The 27637-nt window shown below is 38.5% G+C and overlaps 1 protein-coding gene across 1 annotated transcript in view; it reads left to right on the top strand.

Moving 5' to 3' along the window:
• Window positions 1–27637, top strand: part of KIAA2026 (KIAA2026 ortholog) — a 103298-nt gene that overhangs the window by 31416 nt on the left and 44245 nt on the right. Inside the window, exon 3 of the mRNA XM_036331098.1 lies at window positions 16179–17605. Within this exon, the coding sequence (XP_036186991.1) occupies window positions 16179–17605 (1427 nt within the window). The remainder of the gene's footprint in view (window positions 1–16178; window positions 17606–27637) is intronic.

Here is a 27637-nt window from a genome sequence, read left to right as displayed (position 1 = left end):
TTCACATAAAAGATAGAATAAACTTTTCCAAATGCAAGTTTGATCATGCCACTTACCTATTCCATTGCCTACTATCTCCCCAGAACAAAACAAGTACAGTTGACCCTTGAGCAACATGGGGGTTATGGGCGCTGACCCCCCTACACAGTCAAAAATCCAAGTACAGCTTTTATTTTTTTTTATTGATTTTTTTTTTTTTTACAGAGAGGAAGGGAGAGGGATAGAGAGTTAGAAACATCGATGAGAGAGAAACATTGATTCAGCTGCCTCCTGCACACTCTCCACTGGGGATGTGCCCGCAACCAAGGTACATGCCCTTGACTGGAATCGAACCTGGGACCCTTGAGTCTGCAGGCTGACGCTCTGTCCATTGAGCCAAACCAGTCAGGGCCCAAGTACAGCTTTTGACTCCCTCAGAGCTTAACAACGAATAGTCTACTGTTGTCCAGAAGCCTTACTAATAACATAGTCAGTTAACACATATTTTACATGTAATATATACTGTATTCTTATATGTAATATGTTATATGTAATATATACTGTATGTTATATGTAATATATACTGTATTCTTGTGATATAGTAAGCTAGAGAAAAAATCATAAGGAAGGGAAAATACATTTACAATACTATTACTGTATTTATCGATATAAGTTTACAGTCTGTTCATAAGGTAAATTATCTTTCAGTACCTACATCAGTATTGTCTTATATGATACAAAACACTGTAGGTGTTATATGTATGCCTAACACTAGACATCAAAATGAAGAGTATGAAAAAGAAATTCATATTTATTTATAGGTATTACTGGTAGCCCTGCACACAAAGCCGTGCGCCAATAGCTCGCCAGTAGCTCACTGCCTCCCTCTAGTAGCTCTCAACCCGCTGCCCCACCCTCCTGTAGCTCCCCCCGCCCCCCTCATAGCTTCCTGTCCTGCCCCCTCCTGTAGCTCTCCGCTGCGCTGCCCTGCCCGCTTGTAGCTGCCCCCTTGTAGCTCGATGCCCCACCCTCCTGCTGATCCGGTCGTTACTCGCTCAGTCGTTACATTTTACGGCGTAACGACCATTTGCATATTACACCTTTATTATATAGTATGATTCATATATTGATAGTAAAGAAGCAGCAATATGATTTTTTATGGTTCCTTTGTATAATTTATATGATCACTTCATAGTGGTAAGAAAATCTCCAGAAAATATTCCAATATATGTATTGAAAAAAAATTTGCTTGCAAGTGCACCCATGCAAACCTTGTTGTTCATGGGTCATCTGCGCACACAAAAAGTTTAATGGCTGAATATATAAGACCTTTCACTTTTGGGCCTCAGCTTATCTCTCTAACTTCATCCATTTCTTTTCCTCATTTTTGATATCCTAGCTATAGTGGCCGTTTTTCCCTCTCTTCAGTGCCAAGAGATTGCTAACTTTATGTGCATCCAAATTCAGAGTTCACATAAAAACCCATGTAAAATGTATGAAGAATGGTGAGACTTTTCTTTTAACCTGTGTTTTCTAAATTTCCTAAAATAAGGACGCTTTTCTTTTATAATTGAGAAGTATTAAAATAAGAAGTATTTATATAAGATAATAAATAAATATTTATATAAGAAGTATTAAAATTTGTAGTGTGCCCCATAGATAGTGTGACAGGCAGAATTTTTGAAATGTCTTTTGAACCTATCCTAAGATTTCTTTGTAGTCCTCAGAAGGAAAATGTGACATTTAGACAGCAACATGTGGTATAATACATGGGACTGCTAAACAAAGCCTCCCTTTGTACAAATTTCCTTACCATCTATAATGATATCTGAAATTCTATCATATCAATTCTGTCAATCTAATACCCTTCCAAGAGGCAGACTAGAAGAGATTATTGATAGTGTAAAATTAGGTCTAGAAAGGGACTTTGAAATCATTATAAGGAAGGGTCATACTGGAAAAGGTTGCAAAGATTATTTGATTACTGTAGTTGTGCTTTAGCCTTGGGCATAGGCTTTAAAAAAGAAAATTAAAATCTTTGATATAAGATGTGTGAAGATAAAATTTCCATCCTAGTTAGGTTAAAACAACTTTTATATTCAAGTTGGCAGCAAGCTGAATAATTGTAATACATATTTTAATGTGGTAATACTTTAGTTGTGTGATGGGCATTTGATTATTATTTTTTTTAAAATATATTTTATTGCTTTTTTACAGAGAGGAAGGGAGAGGGATAGAGAGTTAGAAACATCGATGAGAGAGAAGCATCGATCAGCTGCCTCCCGCACACCCCCTACTGGGGATGTGCCTGCAACCAAGGTACATGCCCTTGACCGGAATCGAACCTGGGACCCTTCAGTCTCCAGGCTGACGCTCTATCCAGTGAGCCAAACCAGCAAGAGCAACATTTGATTATTTTTAGCTGATCACCTGGGTAGATACAAAAAGTAAATTTTTTTTTTTTTTTAAGATATTTTAAGTCCAGAAATTAGGTCTCTGATTTGTGATCTGTTCCAGGTAAAGGAAGGGAATCTCCACTCTGTATTTTAATTTTTATACAGTATTTTCCCTTTTTTGTACAATATATGCCATAAAATAATGTGGTTGTTTTTTTTGTTTTGTTTTGTTTTTCTTAATCCTCATCCGAGGACACTTCCCCCGTTCCCCCCATTGATTTCTAGAGAGAGTGGAAGGGAGGGAGGGGAAGAAAGAGAGAGAGAAACATGTATATGAGAGAGACACATCAATTGGTTGCCTCCCACACACACCCAGCCCCTGGTTTGCAGGAATGAACCTGCAAACCAGCTACATGCCCTTACCTGGAATCGAATCTGCAACCCTTCTATGCTTGGGCTGACGCTCCACTGCAGTAATTTTTTAAAAATATCAGATTTCAAAAATCCTGGCATTCCTTCATTGCTGTCTTTATTTGGACAACATTGGAGATGGCAGATGGTTTGTGTTGAACAAAGAGGAATAAGTACTGAATATGGCTTGTTAGTCTTGCCATGTTCAAGTAAATGCATATAGGACACCAGGCATTTTTGAGGCTGATTGGTATAGAGAGGCACTATTGAATTAGGAGACAGCAACACTACTAGTCAGAGTTCTGGGGAAATGAACTGAAAGGGTAGTTAATTTATAGTTGCTGAAATAGTCATTAAGCGACTTATGACAACACTGCATTCTGTTTATAATGGTGACCTTGAGCCATTACAGAAAATTAAATTACATTTTATATGCCTTGTTTAATAAGCAGGAAAGTATATAATACTTTAGTTTTAAAAAATTTGGTTATAATCAAAAGTTAGCTCTCATGAAGTAAATTTCTTTTAATGTGGAATATAACATTACTAGGTAGCAGTTTTGATCAGTAAAGTCTACTTTAGCTGTATTGAAAATAGTGGATCTGTTCACCATTCTTTTTCGCAAAATTATTTGGTTTACCAGGTGAAATAGTGTGTGTGTTTTTAATACTCTTGTTTCATATATTTGTATAAACTTAATTGGTATTTTATTGATTTAGAAATCACGATTTAAAACAAAATTTTTTTGTGAAATAAAACGATGACTTGTGATTGATTTATTTTCAAATCCTCTGTAACATTAAATAACACTGACTTAATAAAGTAAACATTCATTATTTGTAGACCACCCAGCATTTTTGAACATCTTCCCTACATTTTGGTAATATCCCATATTACAAGTCCTAACTTCCCAAAGAAGCCAGAAAATTTGTATTCTTATACTCACAACTAAGGTAAAGGAATGTGTCCAGTCATATACTTCACACTTGATATTGCACAGGAGCAACATCAGGTGGCAATCTTGGGCAGGGGAGTTTAATTTTTGGCACAGGTGGTGGTGGGAACTTTTGATTGTTCTAGGTTTCTAGTATCAGAGGTGCCAAGTAGTGGTGGAAGTCTAGTATTTCCTGGAGAAGCTTCCAAAGAGTGTTTGGGATTTACATATTCGTATCTTCTATAAATTTGGCTCTCTGATCCTTAACAGCTTAGTAAGCTCTCTGCTAATCTTTAAATAAATTCCTTTTTTGCTCTAATGAACCAGACAAGATTCTTTTGTTGACACCTACGAAAGAAGCTTGACTGAACATTTAATCTGAATGGTTGGTTTTTCTAAAATACAGTATTATATATTACTCATTTTAGAAAATGAAAATACATGTATTGCTTTCCCTTTTCATGCCATTAATATGCATACATTGCATTAGTTCCTAAATTAATGGATTACTTTGGATTAAAGCTCCTATGTATATTTTGTAAACTCTTAAAGAGTGGTGTGCATGCTTTCACCATTTTGTATCCTCAAAGGACTCTAATGAAAGGCGGTAGCCTCACTTCAACTCACCTGCAAGTCTATGACTTAGAAATATCTACTTTTAACTTTTAGCCATTTCTTCTTATTTCCACATTTCTAAATACAGTGCATGCTTATATTGCTGTTTCTTCATTTTTTCAATTTGCCATTATCTATGACATTCATCTGTAGAAGATGAAGATTGAATTCTCTTTAAATTTGGAACTTACATGCTCAGTTTCTGTTCTTAATTATGATCTCTTCTTCCTCATCTATCTTACATATTATTGTTGATTAATAATTTGGCTCTGTCTCATTTTTACCTCCAAACTAGGCAATTATTGCTGTCTTTTTATAATGTTTTTTTTATCCACACGATTAAGAATTGATTTGTTCTCCAATCCTTTTTGAATTTTAGAACTTCTTCCTGTGATTTTTTTTTCCTGAAGTATCCTATCTAATAAAAGAGAAAGATGGTAATTGGCGTACGACCGCTACCCTTCCCATTGGCTAATCAGGGAGATATGCAAATTAACTCCCAGCCAAGATGGCAGCCGGCAGCCAGGCAGCTGATGCGAACAGGGAGGCTTGCTTGCTTCAGCGACAGAGGACTCCAATGTTCCCTGCCTGACTTGCTGGCCACTGAGCTGCAACTCTAAGCAACTATGTTGCAAATATAGAAGCTAAAAAACCCCCAGAAACCTGCTTTACTCAGTTGGGCTTCAGCCATCCGGACCGCAACATTGTATCAAATACAGACGGTAAACAAAGGCCAGAAACCTGTTTTCAGCAGCCGAGGCCTCAGAGCTAAAGCTGGCCCAGAATAAAAAAAATAAAAAAAAGAAAAAAAGGAGCGGTTGAGAGCTTCAGTCACCTGTCAGCCTGAAAACGGCCCTCAGCCCCTCAGCCAGACTGGCCAGGCACCCCAGTGGGGACCCCCACCCTGATCCAGGACACCCTTCAAGGCAAACCGGCCAGCCCCACCCATGCATCAGGCCTCTATTCTATATAGTAAAAGGGTAATATGCCTCCCAGCACCGGGGTCAGCGTGACGGGGGCAGCGCCCAAACCCCCTGATCGCCCTGCGGCTCTGTGCGTGACAGGGGGCAGTGCCCCAACCCCCTGATGGGCCCTGCTCTGTGCATGACAGGGGGCAGCGCCCCAACCCCCTGATGGGCCCTGCTCTGTGAGTGACAGGGGGTGGCGCCGCAACCTCCCCATCAACCCTGCCTTGAGTGTGACAGTGGGCGGTGCCCCAACCCCCCAATCGGCCCTACCCTGAGCGTGACTGAGGGTGGCATAAAAACCTCCCAATCCACCTGCTCTGTGCATGACGGGGGCAGCGCCCCAACTCCCCAATTGGCCCTGCTCTGAGCCCGACCAGGGGTTGCACCTAGGGATTGGGCCTGCCCTCTGCCACCCGGGAGCAGGCCTAAGCCAGCAGGGCGTTATCTCCCGAGGGGTCCCAGACTGCGAGAGGGCACAGGCCGGGCTGAGGGACCCCATCTCCCCCCTGAGTGCACAAATTTTTGTGCACCGGGCCTCTAGTATACTATAGAAATTTGGATAGTTTCTATTACTATCTTCAAGTTCACTAACCTTTTTCTCTGCCACACCTAATTTGCCAGTAGTCCCATTCAGTATATTTTCATTTTAGTTTTCATATCTAAAAGTTTGATTTGGGTCTATTTTATATCTTACAAGTCTCTACTTAACTTTTTGACCATATGGATTACTTTCAATGAATACTTTATTTGCTAATCTAGCATTTGTTTCCTTTCTGGGTCAGTTTTCATGGATTGATTTTTCTCCTCATTATAGGTCATGAGTTTCTGCTTCATTGTATGCCTGGTAGTTTTGGTGTGGATGCCAAATGTTGTGAGTGTTATATTGATGGGTGCCAGGTATTTTTATATTCCTATAAACTTTTTTGAGCTTTTTTCTGAAATGTAGTTGTTACTTATAAACAGTTGGATCATTTTGTATCTTTTATGATTTGTTACTTAGGTCCAGAGCAGTGGTTCTCAGCCTGTGGGTCACGACCCCTTTGGGGGTCGAACGACCCTTTCACAGGGGTCGCCTAAGGCCATCGGAAAACACATATATAATTACATATTGTTTTTGTGATTAATCACTATGCTTTAATTATGTTCAATTTGTAACAATGAAAATACATCCTGCATATCAGATATTTACATTACGATTCATAACAGTAGCAAAATTACAGTTATGAAGTAGCAACACAAATAATTTTATGGTTGGGAGTCACCACGACATGAGGAACTGTATTAAAGGGTCGCGGCATTAGGAAGGTTGAGAACCACTGGTCCAGAGAATGCTCTGTTCAGTCTAGGACTAAGTTATTCTTTGCTATCAAGGCATGACTTTCCTATTTTACCCAGTGTCCTATGCATTATGAGGTTTTTCTAGTATGGCTGGTGGGAATAAACACTATGTTTTCTAATATTTTGGGTGTCTCTCCCCCTTCCCCCCACTTAGCCTTGTGTTGTTTCTTTACATGCGTGCACTAATCAATATGCTGAATATTCAAGAGGGACCATCTGTACATCTTTGGTGTTCTCACTTTATGCAGCTCTCCTGTTGTTTGGTACTGTGTTCTGCAGACCCTAGCTGCCTTGGTGTAGATATGGACTGTTGGCTCCTTCTCAACTCAAGAAGTCTGGTGGGCTCATCTGGATTTTCCCTCCCTATGTCACGGCCTCGAAGTTCTCTCAATCAGCTGCAGCAGTTGTTAGTCTCACCTATCTGTTTCTCTCAGAGAATCACTATCCTTTGCTTGATGTTTAGTTTTTTGAAAACCATTGTTTTATCTATTTTTTCAGGGTGTTTTTGTTGTTGTTGGTTCAGATGGTAAAGTAAATCTGATTCCTGGTTATTTCATCTTGGGTAACAGAAGACACTTTAGAAGAAGTTGTTACTTTAGTTAGAATCAGTTCTGTTTTTTGTTTGATTGAAAATGTCCTCATCTATGAATGCTAGTTATTGCTTCTGGTTTACTTTGTTGCTACTGAAAAATTTCTCTACCTTTTTGTCATTTCTGTATATGTAATTTTTTCCCCTCTATCAGTAAGAGTTTTTTTTAATCTTTGATATTTTATTGTTTTACTAGATGCCTGGTGCACAAAAATTGTGCCCGGCCTGCGCCCTCTAGCAGTCTGGGAGCCCTCGGGGGATGTCATCCCATCATTCAGTCGATTTGCATATTAGCCTTTTATTATATAGGATTGTAATATTGTAATGTGCCTAAATATAGTTTTTTCAGTTTATTTTCTTGGGCTTCCTGAATTGAGAATTTGTGTCCTTCACCAATTTTGGAAAATTCTCATCTATTATCTCTTCAAATATTGATATCATCACCCCTCTTCAACCCTCCTTCTTCTTCTTTTTTTGTCTAAAGTTTTACATATGTCTCCTTTTTTCCCAATTGCCCCCACCCCAGCCATTCCCACCCTGGGCAAGCCCCTACTGTCCCAGTGTATGTGTCCATTGGTTACGCTAATATGCATGCATACAAGTCCTTTGTCAACTCTTCTTATGTATTCTTATTTTCTGGAGCTCCAATTGCTTGCTTGTTGGATTTAATTTGTCCTTCTGTCTTTATATATCTTTTTATATTCTACTAGAGGCCCGGTGCACGGGGGGGAAGAGGGGTCCCTCAGCCCGGCCTGTGCCCTCTCGCAGTCTGGGACCCCTCGGGAGATAACGCCCTGCTGGCTTAGGCCTGCTCCCGGGTGGCAGAGGGCAGGCCCAATCCCTAGGTGCAGCCCCTGGTCGGGCTCAGAGCAGGGCCAATTGGGGAGTTGGGGCGCCACCCCCTCTCATGCACAGAGCAGGGTAGATTGGGAGGTTGCGATGCCACCCCCAGTCACGCTCAGGGTAGGGCCGATTGGGGGGTTGGGGCACTGCCCCCTGTCACACTCAAGGCAGGGTTGATGGGGAGGTTGCGGCGCCACCCCCTGTCACTCACAGAGCAGGGCCCATCAGGGGGTTGGGGCGCTGCCCCCTGTCACGCACAGAGCAGGGCCCATCAGGGGGGTTGGAGCTCTGTACCCTGTCACGCACAGAGCAGGGTCGATCAGGGGGTTGAGAAGCTCCCCCCTGTCATTCACAGAGTAGGGCCGATAGGGGAGTTGGGGCACTGCCCCCTGTCACACACACAGCAGGGCGGATCAGGGGGTTGGGGCACCGCCACTGTCACACTCAGGGCTGGGCCTATGGGGAGGTTATGGCTATACCCCATCACACACAGAGCAGGGCCAATCAGGGGGTTAGGGCGCCGCCACTCTCATACTCGGGGCAGGGCTGATGGGGAGGTTATGGCTCTACCCTGTCTCACACACACAGCAGGGCCGATCAGGGGGTTGGGGCGCCGCACCCTGTCACACACAGAGCCGCAGGGCGATCAGAGGGTTGGGGAGCTCCCCGTATCAGGCACAGAGCAGTGCTGATCAGGAGGTTGGGGCGCCTTCCCCTGTCACAAACAGAGCAGGGTGGATAGGGAGGTTGTGGCCCCGCCCCCTGTCACACACAGAGCCGCAGGGCGATCAGGGGGTTTGGGCGCTGCCCCTTGTCACGCTGATCCCGGTGCTGGGAGGCATATTACACTTTTACTATATAGGATAGAGACCTGGTGCATGGGTGGGGCTGGCTGGTTTGCCTTGAAGGGTGTCCTGGATCAGGGTGGGGGTCCCCACTGGGGTGCCTGGCCAGCCTGGGTGAGGGGATGATGACTGTTTGCAGCTGGTCACACACCCTTCAGGGTGGGGGTTTCCACTGGGGTGTCTGGCCAGTCTTGGTGAGGGGCTGAGGGCTGTTTTTAGGCTGGCGGGTGACTGAAGCTCCCACAACTGCTCCTTTTTTTCTTTTTTTTTTTTTTTTTTTATTCTGGGCCTGCTTTAGCTCTGGCTCCAACACTGGTTTGTTTGGGTTCTATAATCGAAACACTGTATAACTCCAGCTCTGAGATCCCGGCTGGCTGAAAGCAGGTTCTGGGGTTTTGTTTAGCTTCTATATTTGTTACAATGTTTCAAACTGCAAGCTCAGAGGCCGGCAAGGCAGGCGGGGAACGTTGGAGTCCTCTGTCACTGAAGCAAGCAAGCCTCATGTTAGCTTCCAGCTGCCTGGCTGCTGGCCACCATCTTGGCTGGCAGTTAATTTGCATATCGCCCTGATTAGCCAATGGGAAGGGTAGCAGTCGTACGCTAGTTACCATGTTTCTCTTTTATTAGATAGGATAACTTTGCTTCTTGAAACTGAATTCTTTGAAATTCCTTTGCCCCTACATTCTTTTCCTGTGCACAATCAGCTATGTAACCTATACATTGAGTATTTTATTTTTGTGTTTGTTGTTTTTTAACATCTAGAAATTCCTTGTTTTTCTTTTTCAAATCTGCCAATGCCAAATTCAAATCCAAATATTCTTTGAAGTTTTCTGATCATTTCTTGTTATTTTATATTTTAATTCCCTCTTTTACTTCTTTAACATATCCTTTATATTTTGTTCCTAATAATTTAATTAACGGAACATTTTGAGGTGAATTCTTGTAGTGAAGTTAAGCTTTAAGACCCCAATTTTTCTATGGGGGAAAGTTTTAAAGTTATATTGTTTCTTTAATAAATACAGAATTAATTTTATTTTCATTTTTTGTGTGTCAGTTTTGTTAATTTTGTTTTCTATAAAAGTTGTGTATTTCATTTAAATTATTTCTTGGCAGAAGTTGCTTATAATATCTTATATCATTTATACCTATAGGATTTATAGGACATGCATATTTTCATTTTTGTTATTGGTTATGTGTGTGTGTGTGTGTGTGTGTGTGTTTTGAGCAATATTGCCGCAGGTCTATTGTTTTTATTAATGTTCTTAAAAACCAACTTTTGGATTTGATTGTTTTCTGTCATATGTTTGTTTTCTAGCTCATTGATTTCTGCTTTTTATTTTCATCTTTCCAGCTTTGGGGATTTGATTTGCTGTTCTTCTTCTAGTTATTTTTTTTCCTTTTAAAAGTCACATATATTTGATTTTCAACTTTTCCTCTTAACTAAATATACATTTTAATCTACAAATTTTCCTCAACAATACTTTGGATGCATCCTACCACTTTTGATTATTACTTTTTTCTTCCATATTTCCATCTCTACTAACTTTAATGCTATAAAGTCTCTTATTTTAGTAGCTACCTTAGAAATTTTTACATTCATTATTAACTTATCAAAGCCTAAAATTAGTATTTTTACCTTCTTCCTGATTAGTACAAGGATCTTGGAACACTTAACTCTAATAATTTTTCCCCCCAGCTTATTTGCTATTATTATAATGTACTAGAGGCCCATTGCAGGAAGATTCCTGCAAGAATAGGGCTTTCTCGGGCCTATTCCTGCAAGAATAGGGCTTCCTGAAGCTGGAGCGAAGCAGAGGCAGCTCCCGTCTCTGCTGCCTTGCTCCCTCCCATCTCCGCTGCCTCACTCCCTCCCGTCTCTGCTGCCTTGCTCTCTCCCATCTCCGCTGTCTTGCTCCCTACCATCTCCGCCACTTTGCTCCCTCCCTTCTCTGCCTGCCTCCCTTCCCTCTCTGCTGCCTCGCTCCCTCCTGTGTCCTCTGCCTCAGCTCTGCTCCCGTCTCCGCTGCCTCTGCTCGGTTCCCTTCTTTGCTGCTTCACTCCCTTCTGCAGCGCTTGGATTCCTTCTACGCTGTCTTCAATCTTCGCTCCGGCCTGTTGATGCAAATTAACTGCCATCTTTGTTGGGTTAATTTGCATATCACTCTGATTGGCTGGTGGGCATAGCGGAGGGATGGTCAATTTGCATGTTTCTCTTTTATTAGTGTAGATTTTATTTTTTTCTTGTCTTTTTTTAAACTCCACAAAACATTTTTATCATTATTTATGCCATGTCTATATAGATCAGCCTATTACTAACCTTGTTACCAGTTTTTTGCTCTTTTCACATCTCTGATCTTCAGAAAAGGATTACTGTCCTTCTATCTGATGTATGTCCTTTAGAATTTCCTTCAGCTGGGGTTCCTCTTATCACAGATGTTGAGTTTTTGTCTGGAAAGTATATACTTTTTGGTCTTCATTTTTGGAAGATGTTTTTGTTCTCAGTGAAAATTTACATTGATAGTTATTTTTTTTAACTTTTTATTTTATTATTTTTTAATATTTCTATTGATTTCGGAGAGGGAGAGAGAGAAATATCAATGGTGAGAGAGATTCATTGATTAGCTGCCTCCTGCACATCCCCTACTTGGGTTTGAGCCCGAAACCCAGGTATGTGCTGGGAATCTAACCGTGACCTCCTGGTTTGTAAGTCAATCAATGCTCAACCAGTGAGCCACACTGGCAGGGCAGTAGTTATTTTTTAAGTTCACTGAAGATATTCCATTGTCTGTGCTGGCTTTCATTATTGCTTTTGAGGAGATAACTGTAAATCTTTTTCTTTTAATTTTTGTATATTTTAAAAATTCTCCCCCAAGGATATTTTTTAATTGATTTTTTCTTTTCTCTTTTAAGAGAGAGGGAGAGTGAGAGCGAGAGAGAGAGAGTGAGAGAGAGTGAGAGAGAGTGAGAAAGAGAGAGAGAAAATCTATCAGTTGCCTCCCCCATGCACCCAACTGGAAATTGAGCCCACAACCTTTTGGTGCACAGGACCAAACTGAGCCACCTGGCCAGACCTAATTTTTATATTTTTTATATCTACATGTTCTCTTTAGTTCTATTTCAAACTGCTTTGTTGTTTTTAATAATCTCTTCCACTTTACCCATGTTTTAAATTTCTTTGTACTAAACATTTTATTTTCCATGTCCTGTAATTTCTATATCTAAAGTTTTTGGTGGGCCATATATACATATTTTTTCCTGTCCTCATAGTACCTTATTTCCTTTGCTACTCCCTCTGTCCCATAATAATAGTAGCAGTTGATGAATGTAATTTGTCCCATAATAATAGTAGCAAAAGAAAATAAATATAGAGTGCAACATTTATTATCAAAAAACTAGATTAAATTAAACAATAAATTAAAAATAGTACTCCTGATTTTTATTTGAGTGTTCAGATAGTTTCTGGATTTTTCAATAATTTCATTACTGCATTTTAAACTTGTAGGTAGGATCCCTTTGCCGCGAAGCTTTGCTTTCCCTATATGCGTGAGCTTAAAATTATTGGAGCCATCATTCTTCATTGCTTCCAGCATAAGTTGTTGAAGTGACAGAAACGTATTATCCAGTATTTCGGGAGAAATACTATCAAAGGCTAATATGGTGCCTCTTCTGCAAAGAGGAATATGTCTAAGTTTTTCTCCATAATCTTTGCATTTACATCCACAGTTTTGTTTTTTCAAAGAATCAACATTAGCATAAGATTCTCCTTGACAATTATTTTCGGAAGCACGTTTCCAAATTCTTGATATGGTCATTCTGTTGCACTTAAATTGTTTGCAGCTAATGTAATTGCACCTTTCTGCAACTTTTCCTTTTCCTTTTGATGCATCAAGAACTGGACAATCGCAACTCAATCTTTGCTTGAAAACTCTCTTTTTTTCATCTTACTTTTACAATGGGTTGATATTCAACTAAAATAAAACAATTCATTTCCATCAGCGGATGAAATTAGAAAAATAGTTATAATTCGTAATAATTAGATTAACCTAATATTTGAAAGATATGTCAAAACAAATGACAGATGTCATGCAACATTGATTTTGATAGAAGGCTTCGCAATTTTGCACTACAACATAACTTACAGCTGCATTTGCCAATAATTCCCGTTTAAATATTCACTTGCTACTATTATTATGGGACAGAGGGAGTATTATGTATCTTTGACTATGAACTTGTTTCTTGTGAATGTATCAGTAGGAGTTTCTGAAGATCTAGAACTAAGGTGCATTTCCTTAAGAGATTTAATTTTTTTTTTTTTCTGGTCAAATAGCTGACAACAGTTTTGGAATAAGACCACATTAAACTCATTTTTTAGCGTGATGTTTTTCTGAGCACCCTGAAAATGTGAATGTGGGCAAAAATTCCACATAAGAGTAAACTTATAGCTATAAATTCTTTTTTAAAAATATATTTTTATTGATTTTAGAAAGGAAAGGAGAGGAAGGGGGGGAGGGAGGAAAAGAGAGAGAGAGAGAGAGAGAAAGAGAAACAGAGAGAAACATCAATGATGTGAGAGAATCATTGATTGGCTGCCTCCTACACTGGTGATTGAGCCTGCAACCCAAGCATATGTCCTGACTGGAACAGAACTGTGAGCTTCTGATTCATAAGTCGACACTCAACCACTGAGCCATGCTGGCCAGGCGTAAATTCTTGAGATTTTTTTCCCTTCCATTTACCACTTCTATTTGAAAACAATTTTCCTTGCAGTTCCCTAATTGGGGACAGGGGAAGAGACTAATGTTTCTAGTATACTTTTCTACTGATTATGTGGGCTTTTGAGTCCCAGCTTTGTATCAGGAAGCTTGATTCTGCCGGCCCACCTTAACTAACTCCCCTTCAATGAGAAATTAAAACTCTTCAAAATTATAAGTACATTTGAAGAAAATTAAATTTTATTAAATGTAGCATTGTTTGGGTGTTCAGATGTCATCATATATGTAAATGTCAAATCACAAGTGACAGTTAATATTTTTAATGAACTAGGACCATTTGATCAAATAATTTGTTGTATCTATTATAGCAATGTAGTTGTAATGTGACCTCTCAGCCAAAAAGGTAAATGTAGGCATGTTCAGTGAAAGAAAACACCCTGATAATGCTAAAATAGTGTCTTCCTGTGTATTTGTTTTAACAAATTACAATATGATAGTATAGAAAATAGCCAGCGTCAGACATTATACCTAGGTTTTCATATAAAGCCCAAGAATTAGTCACATGTCAGTGTTTTTATACATCATTTCTAGAGGAAGCATTCTCGCTTTTCAAAATCAAGAATAAGATAAATTATTATATTTTCCCTCATTTGTTGTTGTATCCTAATCCCCCCCAAAACTTCATATGATTTAATTTATCTTATACAGCTTTCTTGAAATAAAATTTATACACCATTCAATTTACCTATTTAAAGTGTAAAAATCAGTTCTTAGTATATTCACAAAGTTGTGCAGTCATCACTTCAATCAGTTTTAAAACATTTCATTACTCTAAAAAGATTGTTAACTGTCACTCTCCATTATCCCTGACTTCCCTAATCCTAGGAAACTACTAATCTACTTTCTGTCTCTATAGACTTCTGGACATTGCATATAAATGTAGTTACACAATATGTGGTCTTTGTGGATGTCTTCTTTCACTTAGTATCATGTTTTCAAGGTTATCTATGTTCAGTAGTATGTATCAGCACTTCGTTTGCTTTATTGCCAAATAATATTTCATTGTGTGGATATGCCACATTTTATTTATCCACTCAGGAGTTGACAGACATTTGGCGTGTTTCCACTCTGGCTATTATGAATAATGCTACTATGAACATTTACATACAGGTTTTTATATGGACATAACTTTTCATTTCTTTTGGGTATAAACCTAGGAATAGAATTGCTGGATCACATGGTAATCTTAAACTTCTGAGGAAGTTTACACTGTTTTCCAAAGCAGCTGAACCCTTTACATTGTATAAAGTTTCCAATTTCTCTACCTTTTTACCAATACTTATCTCTCTTCTTATAGTCATCTTGGTGGGTATGAATTGGTATCTTATTGTGGTTTTGATATATATTTCTCTAATGGATAACAATGTTGAGCATCTTTTCATGTGCTTATTGTTCTTTTGTATACCTTCTTTGGAGAAATGTCTGTTGAGATCCTTTGTCTTTTTTTTAATCCAGTTATTTATCTTTTTATTATTGAGTTGTAAGTGTTCCTTATATTTTCTAAATACAAATCTCTTATTAGATAAATGGTTTACAAAAATTTTCGCCTGTGGGTTGTCTTTTCACAGTACAGAAGCTTTTAGTTTTGATGATGTCCCCTTTATTTTTTCTTTTATTGCTTTTGCTTTTGGTGTTATGTCTAAGAACACACTGCCTAATACAATATCAAAAAAGATTTACATCTGTCTTTTCACATAATTTAAAATTTTTAAATAAAATTTTGTAGCAGTATCAGTAAAGAGATGTTTTTAAGGGGGAAAAACACCCATAATCAATCTAGGAGTCATTTATTTTTGAAATGCTATAATGCCCTTGTCCAATGTATGCATATTTTTATTTTTTGCATATTTTTATTATTGCTATTGTTTGTTAAGTACTATGTTGTGTTCTGATACTTTTGTGTTTATATGTCATAGTCATAATTCTAATTTTAAGGCTACATAATATAGCCAGTTTATTTTCTAGTTGTGTAATGCAACTTCTTTATATTATATGATATATATTTATGATATATTTATTATATGATAAAACTGATTAACACAGACACATAACTTTTTGCTTGTACTGAATTATTTTCTTCATATAACTTTTTAGAAATGGAATTATAGGCTCAAAGGATGTAAACATCTTTACAGCTCCTATATGATGTCGCATTACTTCTAGAAAGCACTAAAATTCTTTTGTTTAGAAGACATGCTTTAATTTTTTTTTCATATATTTTAAAGTTGATGTACATTATAAGAGTTTTACTTTGAGTGGCAATATTGTCAGTGATAATCCTCTATCAAGAAAACTCATGATGAAGTTAAATGTGTATTTCTTCATCTGAAAAAAAAAAATGATATAGGCAATGGAACACTTTGTACTGATACTTCAAACTGGACCAGCCAGTTGCCTTGTTGACTGAAGATAAATATGACAAAATTTGTTATTTTATGGCATCTTCTACTTTAAGCAATAATAGTATATTTTGTTAAATTTCCTTTAGGCTTCGGGAGCAGGAGAGAAAAGAAGCAGAAGAAGCTAGTCAAAAGGAAATAGAAGAATGGGAAAGAAGACTTCTAGCTCAAGCAGCTCCAACTTGTATGGAGACCATGTGGGAAATTCCAGCTATTGGGCATTTCCTTTGCTTAGCCCAGCAAATTCTAAACTTGCCCGAAATAGTCTTCTACGAATTGGAACGTTGTCTTCTGATGCCTCAGTGTAATGCTTTTTTATCTAAAATAATGACTTCTCTATTAAGTCCTCCTCATCGCAGACCTACCTTACATCGAAGACCTACTTTGCCTTATAGGACCTGGGAGGCAGCACTGAGACAGAAAGTACACCAGTGGTACATTGCTGTAGGGCAGACTGAAAATCCCAATAACTGTGCTGAGAAACTTGGGTTGTGTCCTCAGTTTTTTAAAGTTCTTGGAGAAGTTAATCCATTGGAAGAAAAACCTTTTCATGAACTACCTTTCCACCAAAAAGTGTGGTTACTTAAGGGTCTTTGTGACTTTGTGTATGAAACACAAAAAGAAGTTCAAGATGCTGTACTTGGACAGCCTATTCATGAATGCAGGGAAGTTATACTTGGTTATGATTATTTGGAGAATGCATATGTACATTTCCCACAGTTCTGTGGTGCAGATGTACGTATTTACAAGCAGAGACCTTTTCAGGCCCCAGAATTTCCAATTCCACCCATTAAAATACAAAGAGTACCTCGGATTAAACTGGAGAAATTGAAGTGTGACTATTTTAGTACAAGTAATGGAGAACATAGGTGTGGTAGATGTGGTAGAGAAGGCCTGCCCTCTGCCTTCAAAAAAGAGAAAGAAATTAATTTGGATCCAACTTGCTGCCATGCTAAAATGAACTTGGATAATCATGACATCTCTGTTGAAATGGAAGTGAAATCGAACTGTGAAATTAGAATTCGCAGACCCTGCGAAATTAAGAAAACTGATTGCTGTAAAGAAAATTTAGAGAAACCAGGAAGTCCAGGTGAAGTTACTGGCTTTGGAGAGCCTCTTAGTCCAGGTGAAATAAGGTTTATAGAAAATCACGAAAGATATGGTGAAGCTTCTAGAGTAAAGCCTGAACCCAGTCCATTAAAAGAAAATGCTCTGAAATCTTGCCAAATACATGTAAATGGAAGTCACAATGATCACGCAGAAATTAGCTGCCCCAAAGTTGTAAGGGATATTTTATTAGAGCAGTCATTGCAGAGCCACAAGAAACTCAAGCTAACTAAATTGAGGGCAAAAAAGAAGAAAAAGAAAAAAAAGAAATTAAAAGATGCTTTGAATGAAAACTTACAGAGAAAGCGTGAAGGTCTTCATTCTCTTGCATTCAAGTCTTACAAACCTGAGATCCAGAATAAGTTATTGATCATCAAAAAGAAGGCAAAACACAAGAAGCACAAATCTGGTAAGCTAACACAAATCAGTGAGAATTACATTTATGCATACTTCAAGTTCTTTCAATTAGGCATCATAACAATGAAATGAACACGTATGTATGCGTGTTTGCATGCATATGTAAGGGTCAAGTTTTATATTATTCCCCATGATTAAAACCCAGAACAGAAGAGGTTTTATTATTAACAACAATAACAACAAAATACTAGTACAATACATTTGAATTTCATTTTCATCTGACAGTCTTTGGACATTATGTGTTTACATTTCTTTGGACCAGTTTCTCCATAAGTGACACTTTCCATCACTAATGAGAAGTGTTTATTTTCCCTGGGTAAGGGCAGTTACAATGCAGTGGAAAAAGCACTGATATCAGGGGATTGCATTCCCAGGACTAAAGTTCATAGCAACTAGCTTCTTAAACCAAGGCAGGCCAGATTATCTTTCTGGGTCTCAGTTTTTCCCCACATCATATATTTTTCAGCACTCTTTTCAGTTTGTATTTGCATATCCAGAAAAATGTTGTGAAATATAAGGAAAGAGCTATATCAACTAATAAGACAGGAATCATTTTTATAACAGAATTTGTAAGTTTGTCTTATACCTAATGTAAATAATGTATTTGTCACAAGCCTATTTAAAAATTAAAGCAAAAAAATCCGATAAATATACAGGGTGTTCCCCCAAAATGTGTATGCACTTTGAATGATTATAAAGTCGGTGTTTATTAACATATAGTTCATTTTCAAAATTTAAAAGAGTCTACAGAAGTGAATAATTTTTTTTTGTAATTGCCTGTTTTCGAACTGATGACAGTTCTGGTCCAGGCACTGGTGATAACACAAAGCCGTGGAATCTCAAACATCAAGAATCCTTTCTTTGGTATTTGTGTGCATTCAATTCATTGACATTTTTATACTGTAAACTTTATTTTTTATGTATCCCCAAAACAAAAAGTCTAGTGGCACTTTAGGATAAATTTTCTTTGTTCAAAGCTTAGTCTGGCTTCACCCATTTCAAATCAGTTAAACCTAAAAAGAAGTGAAAACTAAGTGTGTTATTAGCTGTTAAAGTGTGTATGCATACCTTATAGTATTCAGTGGTTGACTGCTCTGTTTTTTAATTGCTTTTGCTTTTCCTAATCTTTGCCATTTAATCAGCTTAAATGTCTCATTTATTGAGAGGATAGGTGAGATAAAAGCAGATGATTAACTTCATTTATTAATCCTAATAAAAAGTTGCCTGATTGGGAAAACCTTGAATTGTTTACTAAAATAAATTGTGGTTTATTGTCTTTATTTGTGGATTTCAGTTTTTTTCATTCCCTCAGTTACAAAGATAATTAAGATTTGGCGATAATTTGATAATGAATTGGCAAATGAGGGAATGAATTTAGTTTAACTGCTATAGTAGGTGTTATACCATAGTTATTTAAATCATTAAATACAATTAAATGTATTTTTAAATGTATATGTAATGTATCATTGATAAAGAAGTAGTATAACATTTACTATCAAGAACAGGTTTAATTTGTTGAACTGAAAATTGCAAAGTGGTCCACATTGAGCCAAGCAATGAAAAGCTACAATATTTTAAAGTAACTTTCAGCAATAAACCTTTTAAATTTTACAAGCAATCCATTAGGCTATATAAATTAAGTTTGACTTGAGTTCTCTGAAATCTTGGCCTCTGAAATATTAAATATTTTTAAATTTGAAAATGTTTCCAGTTCTAAAATATGTAATACTGTTTTATTAATACCATTATTTCCTAAAACCTTTTATTAAGTTTTTATTTATGCCCTACTATTCATGTATTCAAAGTTAATTATGAATTAAAGTGGTTTAGAAAATAACATAGTTATTAATGTAGCAGAATAAAAATATTAGTTGATGAGGATTAGTATAAAATGAATTTGTATTGTAAGCAAATGAAGTGTTCCATTTTTGAAATATAAGTTCAGAATGTAGATCAGAGAGAACATTTGAAAACTTCATGTCCAGTTCTAGACAAGTGAATGAAAAAAAGTCAGAAGCAAATTCAGCTAGTACTTGTGTATCTTCTGTGTGCCTTTTTAATTAAGGAGAGAAGTCTTTCAGGCATGAAATAGGAGAAAATAATGCACTTGCCTATATACTTTTTTGGTTTTTATGTTTCGAGCAAATTTTAGAGAGTCAAGTCTTCAGTAACAATAATACTTGGATTTGGCAAATACCGTTCTGTTGTTAGCACTGGGTAAGCATAGACCAGCTCTCTTTCATCATCAGTCACTAAGCTTCTTACTGTTTTACATTGTTACATAAAATGTTTTACTAACAACAGAAATTTATTTTACATCATTTTGCCCTGGGCTTCTTTAATAGGTATGAGCTATTATGTGGCCTTTTATCGTTAGTTTTGGGCATACTCTAATCCAGTATTTCCTTTGTCTTTTTAAGAGTGAGCTCCATGGTCCCAAGTTTGGGAGCTGTTCCTCGTATAGAGTCACATTATGCATTAGTACAGGTCCACAATGCATTTTATGAATCTCTTGTACCATTTATGTTTGGGGATTCAGAAATCTTCAGATTTTAGAAGGGTGTTAATGATGTATATAGTATTTTCAAAGGAACATCCTCAGTAGAGTTTGGAGCAGCCCTGTAATCAAATATATAATTTCTACAGAAAAGAAAAATGTATGAATAATCAGGCTAAATGAGATGAAGACTATAAAGAACCTCTTAACAGTTCAGGTCAAATTTTGCTACCATATAAATTATTTTTTTAATAAACTTTATTTTTCAGAATCTTTTAGACTTTAGAATTGTGAATAATTGATTCTGTGCCTGTATATTAAGGCCGCTGCAAGGTCTTGAAGAAAATAAAATGGTTTTGTTTCTTTAACTTAGTAATTTTCAAGTTTATTTGAACACAGGGCTTTTTTTCCTTTTTCCAAATAATAGTATTGTGTAGAATATGCTTTGGGATAAGCTGTGTCATCCATGACTGATTATTAACCTTAATTTAGGGTAGACTAAATTCTACATGTGGTTAAACTGGTTCCTTTTATGTTTTAATTTTTGGTTCCATCTACAAATTTAGTAAACCTTCCTATTGTGAGGGGAGATGGTTTTTAATAGAAGGCACAAAGGCAGATTGGTTTAAAATGATTTGATAATTTTAGTGCATTATAAGAGAATTTTGTAACGTTAAGCATTTTTATCTATTTTTCAGAATGGGAGTGTTCTTTCTGCCTTTTAAAATTTTGAATTCATTTTTAGTTAATTTAAGCCTGTTCCTTACTCTTGGAAACATTATAGAATAGAAAAACATTGGAATTTTCCTTAATGTGCATAATTATAGCATCAGATACTTCTCTTTCAGAATACTTATTTTATTAAATCTGTTCATAACAGTTATATTTTTTCTAAGTTATTTTGGTTATTATCTACACTCTGTTCTATAACATTCTTTTTTAGCCTTGATTAAAATTAAGGATTAAAATGATTAAACTATCAGGAAGTTTAATAATTTCCATAGCAGTAAATCTGAAAAGAATCGTAAGTTGTCAGTGAAAGTGCTTTTGAGAAGGCAAGCATTGCTTTACATAGATTAGGAAGATTAAAAAATATTTATATACCAGTCAAAAAAATGAGGTCAAACTTTTTTTTTTGTAACTTATTTTTAATGTATCTTGTCATCATTGAGTTGATTTTAAGGCTAAGTCCATTTTCTGAAAAGCCAGAGTTTCCTATAAAAGTTAAAAGTTTATTTAATGTAAACCTTGGAAAGACCATTGACAAGTAACTTTGAGACCATTAGTTTGTGTTAGAATGCACTACATTTATTTGTTAGAGTATTTATTATAGAGAGCAGAGTTTAATCACTTAAGTTGTAAACTGTATTTGCCACTGGAGGTTAGGTTTATTGCCAGCCTTGGGATTATTGATTCTTTGTTTATGACCTTTTTTTTTATTTCAAGAAAAACGATTTTAAATATAATAATATTACATGCAATAAATCCCAATTATTGAAAAAAAATGATCTTATATATAATAATATTTCAAGCAATAAACATTAATATTTCAAGAATCAAAAGGATTTTAAGTATAGTAATATTACCAAAACCTGTACTAACAATATAATACCACAAAAGTTGTAGGAAATATTAAAAATCTGCAAATAACAGGATTACTTTTATTATATTCTAGTATATCCCCCCGCCCCCTTGGCTCTATTTTTGTTCATCAGTTTATGTTGTTCATTATATTCCACTAATGAGTGAGATCATATATTTATCTTTGTCTGACTGGGTTATTTCACTTAGCATGATGCTTTTAAAGTCTATTTTGTTGGATATGAGTATTGCTACTCCTGCTTTTTTTTACTTTTCCATTTGCATGGAAAATTTTTTTCCATCCCTTCACTTTCATCCTGAGTGTGTCTTTTGCTTTGACGTGGGTCTCTTGTGGACAGCATATAGTTAAGTTATGTTTTTGTTTCCATTCAGCTACCCTACACCTTTTGATTGGAACATTTAATCCATTTACATTTAGGGTTATTATTGAGAAGTACTTATTTATAGCCATTTTAAATCTGTATGGCTAAGTTTCTCACTCTGTTTCTTCTCAACAATCCCATAAAGCAATCCCTTTAGCATCCTATCTAATAAAAGAGAAACATGGTAATTAGCGTATGACCACTACCCTTCCCATTGGCTAATCAGGGCGATATGCAAATTAACTGCCAGCCAAGATGGTGGCCGGCAGCCAGGCAGCTGGAAGCTAACATGAGGCTTGCTTGCTTCAGTGACGGAGGACTCCAACGTTCCCCGCCAGCCTTGCCAGCCTCTGAGCTTGCAGTTTGAAAAATTGTAACAAATATAGAAGCTAAACAAAACCCCAGGAACCAGCTTTCAGCCTGCCCGGATCTCAGAGCTGGAGTTCATACTGTGTTTCGATTGTAGAACACAAACAAACCAGACACCTGCTTTCAGCAGGGAGGCCTAAGAGCTGGAGCCAGAGCTAAAGCTGGCCCAGAATAAAAAAGAAAAAAAGGAGCAGTTGGGAGCTTCAGTCACCCGCCAGCCTGAAAACAGCCCTCAGCCCCTCTCCCAGACTGGCCAGGCACCCCAGTGGGGACCCCCATCCTGAAGGGTGTGTGACCAGCTGCAAACAGCCATCATCCCCTCATCCAGGCTGGCCAGGCACCCCAGTGGGGACCCCCACCCTGATCCAGGACACCCTTCAGGGCAAACTAGCCGGCCCCCACCCATGCACCAGGCCTCTACCCTATATAGTAAAAGGGTAATATGCCTCCCAGCACTGGGATCAGCGTGACAGGGGACAGCGCCCAAACCCCCTGATCGCCCTGTGGCTCTGTGTGTGACGGGGCAGGGCCACAACCTCCCTATCTGCCCTGCTCTGTGCCTGATAGGGGGGAGCTCCCCAACCCCCTGATCGCCCTGCGGCTCTGTGTGTGACAGGGTGTGGTGCCCCAACCCCCCCACCACCCCCACAGTCCCTGCTCTGTTTGTGACAGGGTAGAGCCATAACCTCCCCATTGGCCCTGCCCTGAGTGTGAGAATGGCGGCGCCCCAACCCCCTGATTGGCCCTGCTCTGTGGATGATAGAGGGTGGTGTCCCTAACCCCCCGCCACAAGCCCTGCTCTGTGTGTGACGGGGTAGAGCCATAACCTCCCCATCGGCCCTGCCCTGAGTGTGAGAGTGGCGGCGCCCCAACCCCCTGATCGGCCCTGCTCTGTTTGTGACAGCAGGGAGCTCCCCAACCCCCTGATCCGCCCAGCTCTGTGTGTGACAGGGGGCGGTGCCCCAACTCCCCTATCGGCCCTACTCTGTGAGTGACAGCAGGGAGCTCCCCAACCCCCTGATCCGCCCAGCTCTGTGTGTGACAGGGGGCGGTGCCCCAACTCCCCTATCGGCCCTACTCTGTGAGTGACAGCAGGGAGCTCCTCAACTCCCTGATCGGCCCTGCTCTGTGCGTGACAGGGTACGGAGCCCCAACCCCCCAATCGGCCCTACCCTGAGCGTGACTGAGGGTGGCATCGCAACCTCCCAATCCGCCCTGCTCTGTGCATGACAGGGGGCAGCACCCCAACTCCCCAATCGGCCCTGCTCTGAGCCCGACCAGGGGCTGCACCTAGGGATTGGGCCTGCCCTCTGCCACCCGGGAGCAGGCCTAAGCCAGCAGGGCGTTATCTCCCAAGGGGTCCCAGACTGCGAGAGGGCACAGGCCGGGCTGAGGAACCTCCCCATCCCCCCTGAGTGCACAAATTTTTGTGCACCGGGCCTCTAGTTTCTTATAATGCTGGTTGGGTGGTGATGAACTCCTTTAGCCTTTTTCTTTTTTTTTTTTTGTCTGAGAAGCTCTTTATTTGACTATCTATTTTGAATGATAGCCTTGCTAGATAAAGTAATCTTGGTCTCAGATCCTTGCTTTCCATTACCTTGATTACTTCATGCCATTCCCTTCTGGCCTGTAGAGTTTCTGATGAGAAATCAGGTGTCAGCTTTATGGGAACTCCTTTGTAGGTAACAGTTTTTTTTTCTCTTGCTGCCTTTAAGATTCTTTGTCTTTAATTTTTGGCATTTTAATTATGATGTGTGGGTCTGTTTAAGTTCTTATTTGGTGTTCTCTGTGCCTCGTGAACTTGTGTGACTTTTCCCTTTACCAGGTTAGGGAAGTTTTCTACGATTATTTCTTCAAACACCTTCTCTATTCCTTTCTCCCTTTCTGCCTCTTCTGGCACACCTACTATTCTAATACTAGAGGCCTGGTGCATGAATTTGTGCACCAGTGTGGTCCCTCTGCCTGGTCTGTGGGATCTGGCCAAAACCAGCTCCAACATCCCCTGAGGGGTCCCGGATTGCGAGAGGGTGCAGGCCAGGCCGAGGAACCCCACCAGTGCATGATCGGGGCCGGGGAGGGACTGTGGGAAGGCTCCAGGGTGTGTCCAGCCTGTTTCACTCAGTCCTGATCGGCTGGACCTCAGCAGCAAGCTAATCTACCAGTTCCGTGGTCGGCAAACTATGGCTCGCGAGCCACATGCGGCTCTTTGGCCCCTTGAGTGTGGCTCTTCCTAAGCTTTAGGAGTACCCTAATTAAGTTAATAACAATGTACCTACCTATATAGTTTAAGTTTAAAAAATTTGGCTCTTAAAAGAAATTTCAGTCGTTGTACTGTTGATATTTGGCTCTGTTGACTAATGAGTTTGCCGACCACTGTACCAGTTGGAGCGTCTGCCCCCTGGTGGTCAGTGCAGGTTTAGCAGCCTTAGCATATCATTAGCATATTACACTTTGATTGGTTGAATGGATGACTGGAAGACTGGACACTTAGCATATTAAGCTTTTATTATAGAGGATTGTTACGTTTCATATTGTCCCACAGTTCCCTTAAGCTATCTTCCTGTTTTTTCATTGTTTTTTTCTTTTTGGTTCTCTAGTTGAGTGATATTTCCGACTGTCTTCTAATTCACTGATTCAATCCTCAGCTTCCCCTAATCAGCTGTGTATTCCTTCCAATGTGTTATTTATTTGTGTTATGTCATTCTTTATCTCAGACTGTTCTTTTTTCATAGTTACTGTATCTTTTTTCATACTGTTGTGCTATTTTAAATAATTGAATCAGGATCCCAGTACAAGGAAATGAGCACTAAATAAGATCTATCAAATGTGTAAAAAACAGTATACTGGTTTATAGGGAATAACAGAGAAAGTAATGTAATCTACAATATTTGTGAAAAAGGTGGTATAGTTCTGTGTTGATAGCACTATTATAGCACTTACCTATGTGTGTCTTTATGGGGAAAACTTTTAGAGGACCAACTCAAGATGCCACGGTCAAAGAGAGTAAAAGGATAAACTGTACTCCATATCCTTTTATTTTATTGCCTTCTACTCTCCCACCCTATCCCACCCCCCACAAAAGTGAACACTCGTCTGTTGTTTAATGAATGCCAGGCGCTGTTCTAAGCCTTTATACAAATTGTCTCATTGAACCTTCATAAAAACTCCATGAAGTAGATACTATTGTTATTTCCTATTATATAGATTTTATAGATTAAAAAAACTGAAGCACAGAGAAGTTTATTCTGTGTCCAAGGTAACACAGCTAGTAAGTGGCAGGATTAGGAGAAAGGATCTTGCAAGGTAATTAGGACATCATTAAATAGCTATAAAAAGAAACTGACAAGATTTAGATGAAGGAGGTAATTTCAGAAAGAGGAAATTCTAAATCCAGATAAGAATTATTACATGACTTTTCTATCACATTGGCAGGAAAGAAAAAACATTTTGAGAAATATATTGCAATAAAAAGGAGAATTTGACAACTGACTCAGTATTCTAAATTAAAGGAGAAAAAAAGAAATAGGCGTTCAGCGGTTATTGAATTATATGATAGGGTTAAAAAATGACCCGTATGATGAAAAATTTGCTAAAGAGAATAGGAGGAAATCAGCTGTTTTGTTAAGGCCAAATTGCTTACTTAGAGAACATTCCAGAAATTTCTGTAAAATATATTCATTCAAAACATGCACTTTTAGTAAATAAAGGTCAAGTTTAGAATCCAGTTGTGGCCTCACATTCTAAGTACTTCCCAGATTTGGTATTTAATAATAAAAATGCCCTTTTAACAGTGATTAATGCCTTATTGTCCATTCACTTAAGGTTCCTAAAATGAAAACACTAAGAGAGTAGTGAATATGTTGGGAGAATTCTTATACATGGGAAGGCCAAATCTAGGAGGGCATTGGAGTGAAAGTGGAAGGCCAAGGGGTAAAGACAGGCAGGGCAGCCAAGTGAATGAGAGGGATAAAGATGAGTAATGAGAGACTGAGGAAAGAGGAGTTGGAGTAGGGATGATAATCATCTTCATTTTTCTGGTAAGTGTATCTGCATATTCTAGAAGACTAGAGTTTTGTGCCTGTATTTATAGTGTAAAATATATTTTTAGTTACATTTTTCCTCTCATGCTGGGCTTTCTTTTCTTGAGCTGTTCTAAGCATAGTTTTAAAAAGCTTCATTAGGCTGCATTTGTAACATTAATTACTAGACTATATTAAGGTTTTTATTCATTTTCTTGGTACAATTTGAGATTCAACTTTTTTCCCATGTCTATGTTTTAAGCCCAAGAATTAAAGTTGAAATTCCGTGTGTGTGTGTGTGTGTGTGTGTGTGTGTGTTTAAATGCTTCTTTATTTTTATTTTTTCTTAATATATTTTTACTGATTTCAGAGTGGAAGGAAGAGGGAGAGATAGAAACATCAATGATGAGAGAGAATCATTGATCCGCTGCCTCCTGCATGCCCCCCATTGGGGATGGAGCCTGCAACCCAGGCATGTGCCCTTGACTGGAATCGAATCCAGGACTCTTCAGTACGCAGGCTGATGCTCTAACCACTGAGAACTCGGCTAGGGCATTTTTGTGTGTGTTTTAACTGTTCCTGGCTTCAGCACAGTCCTAGATCTGAGAATTACATTCTATTTTTTGGTAACAGGTGACTTAGGGCAGTGGAAGCCCACTGAGAGGCAATATGTAACTTGCCCTGTATATATCATGCCCTGAAACAAAAACAGATTAGTAAGTAAAGACTGTGAGGTTTTATAGTACACAATGCTCTATTTTAAAAGTAAGTATTTAATTAAAAGGAAGAACTAATTTTTATTAAAGATACAGGAAATTTTTTGTTTAGATTGTTTTTATGAGTATTATGTAATAGTGAATATGTGAATCTTCCCCTAGTGTAAAGGAATGCTCAGAAATATGTCAAAAGCATATTATATTGCTGAGAAAGTTAGGAAGAACACAGTATTTTATCATTAAAAAGAGCACAGCTTTAACCCTGGCTGGGTGCTCAGTTGGTTAGAGCATCGTCCCAATATCCAAAGGTTGCAGGTTCAATCCCCAGTTAGGGCACATACAAGAATCAACCCATGAAGGCATAAATAAGTGGAACAACAAATCAATATCTCTCTCTTTCTCTCTCTCTCCCTCCCTCCCTCCCTCTCTCTCAGAAGTAAATAAAATAATGTGCTTTAA

Source organism: Myotis myotis, unplaced genomic scaffold, assembly GCF_014108235.1.
Source record: "Myotis myotis isolate mMyoMyo1 unplaced genomic scaffold, mMyoMyo1.p scaffold_m19_p_12, whole genome shotgun sequence".
In the NCBI taxonomy this organism is placed as follows: Eukaryota; Metazoa; Chordata; class Mammalia; order Chiroptera; family Vespertilionidae; genus Myotis; species Myotis myotis.
This window is presented reverse-complemented; position numbering and strand designations above follow the sequence as displayed.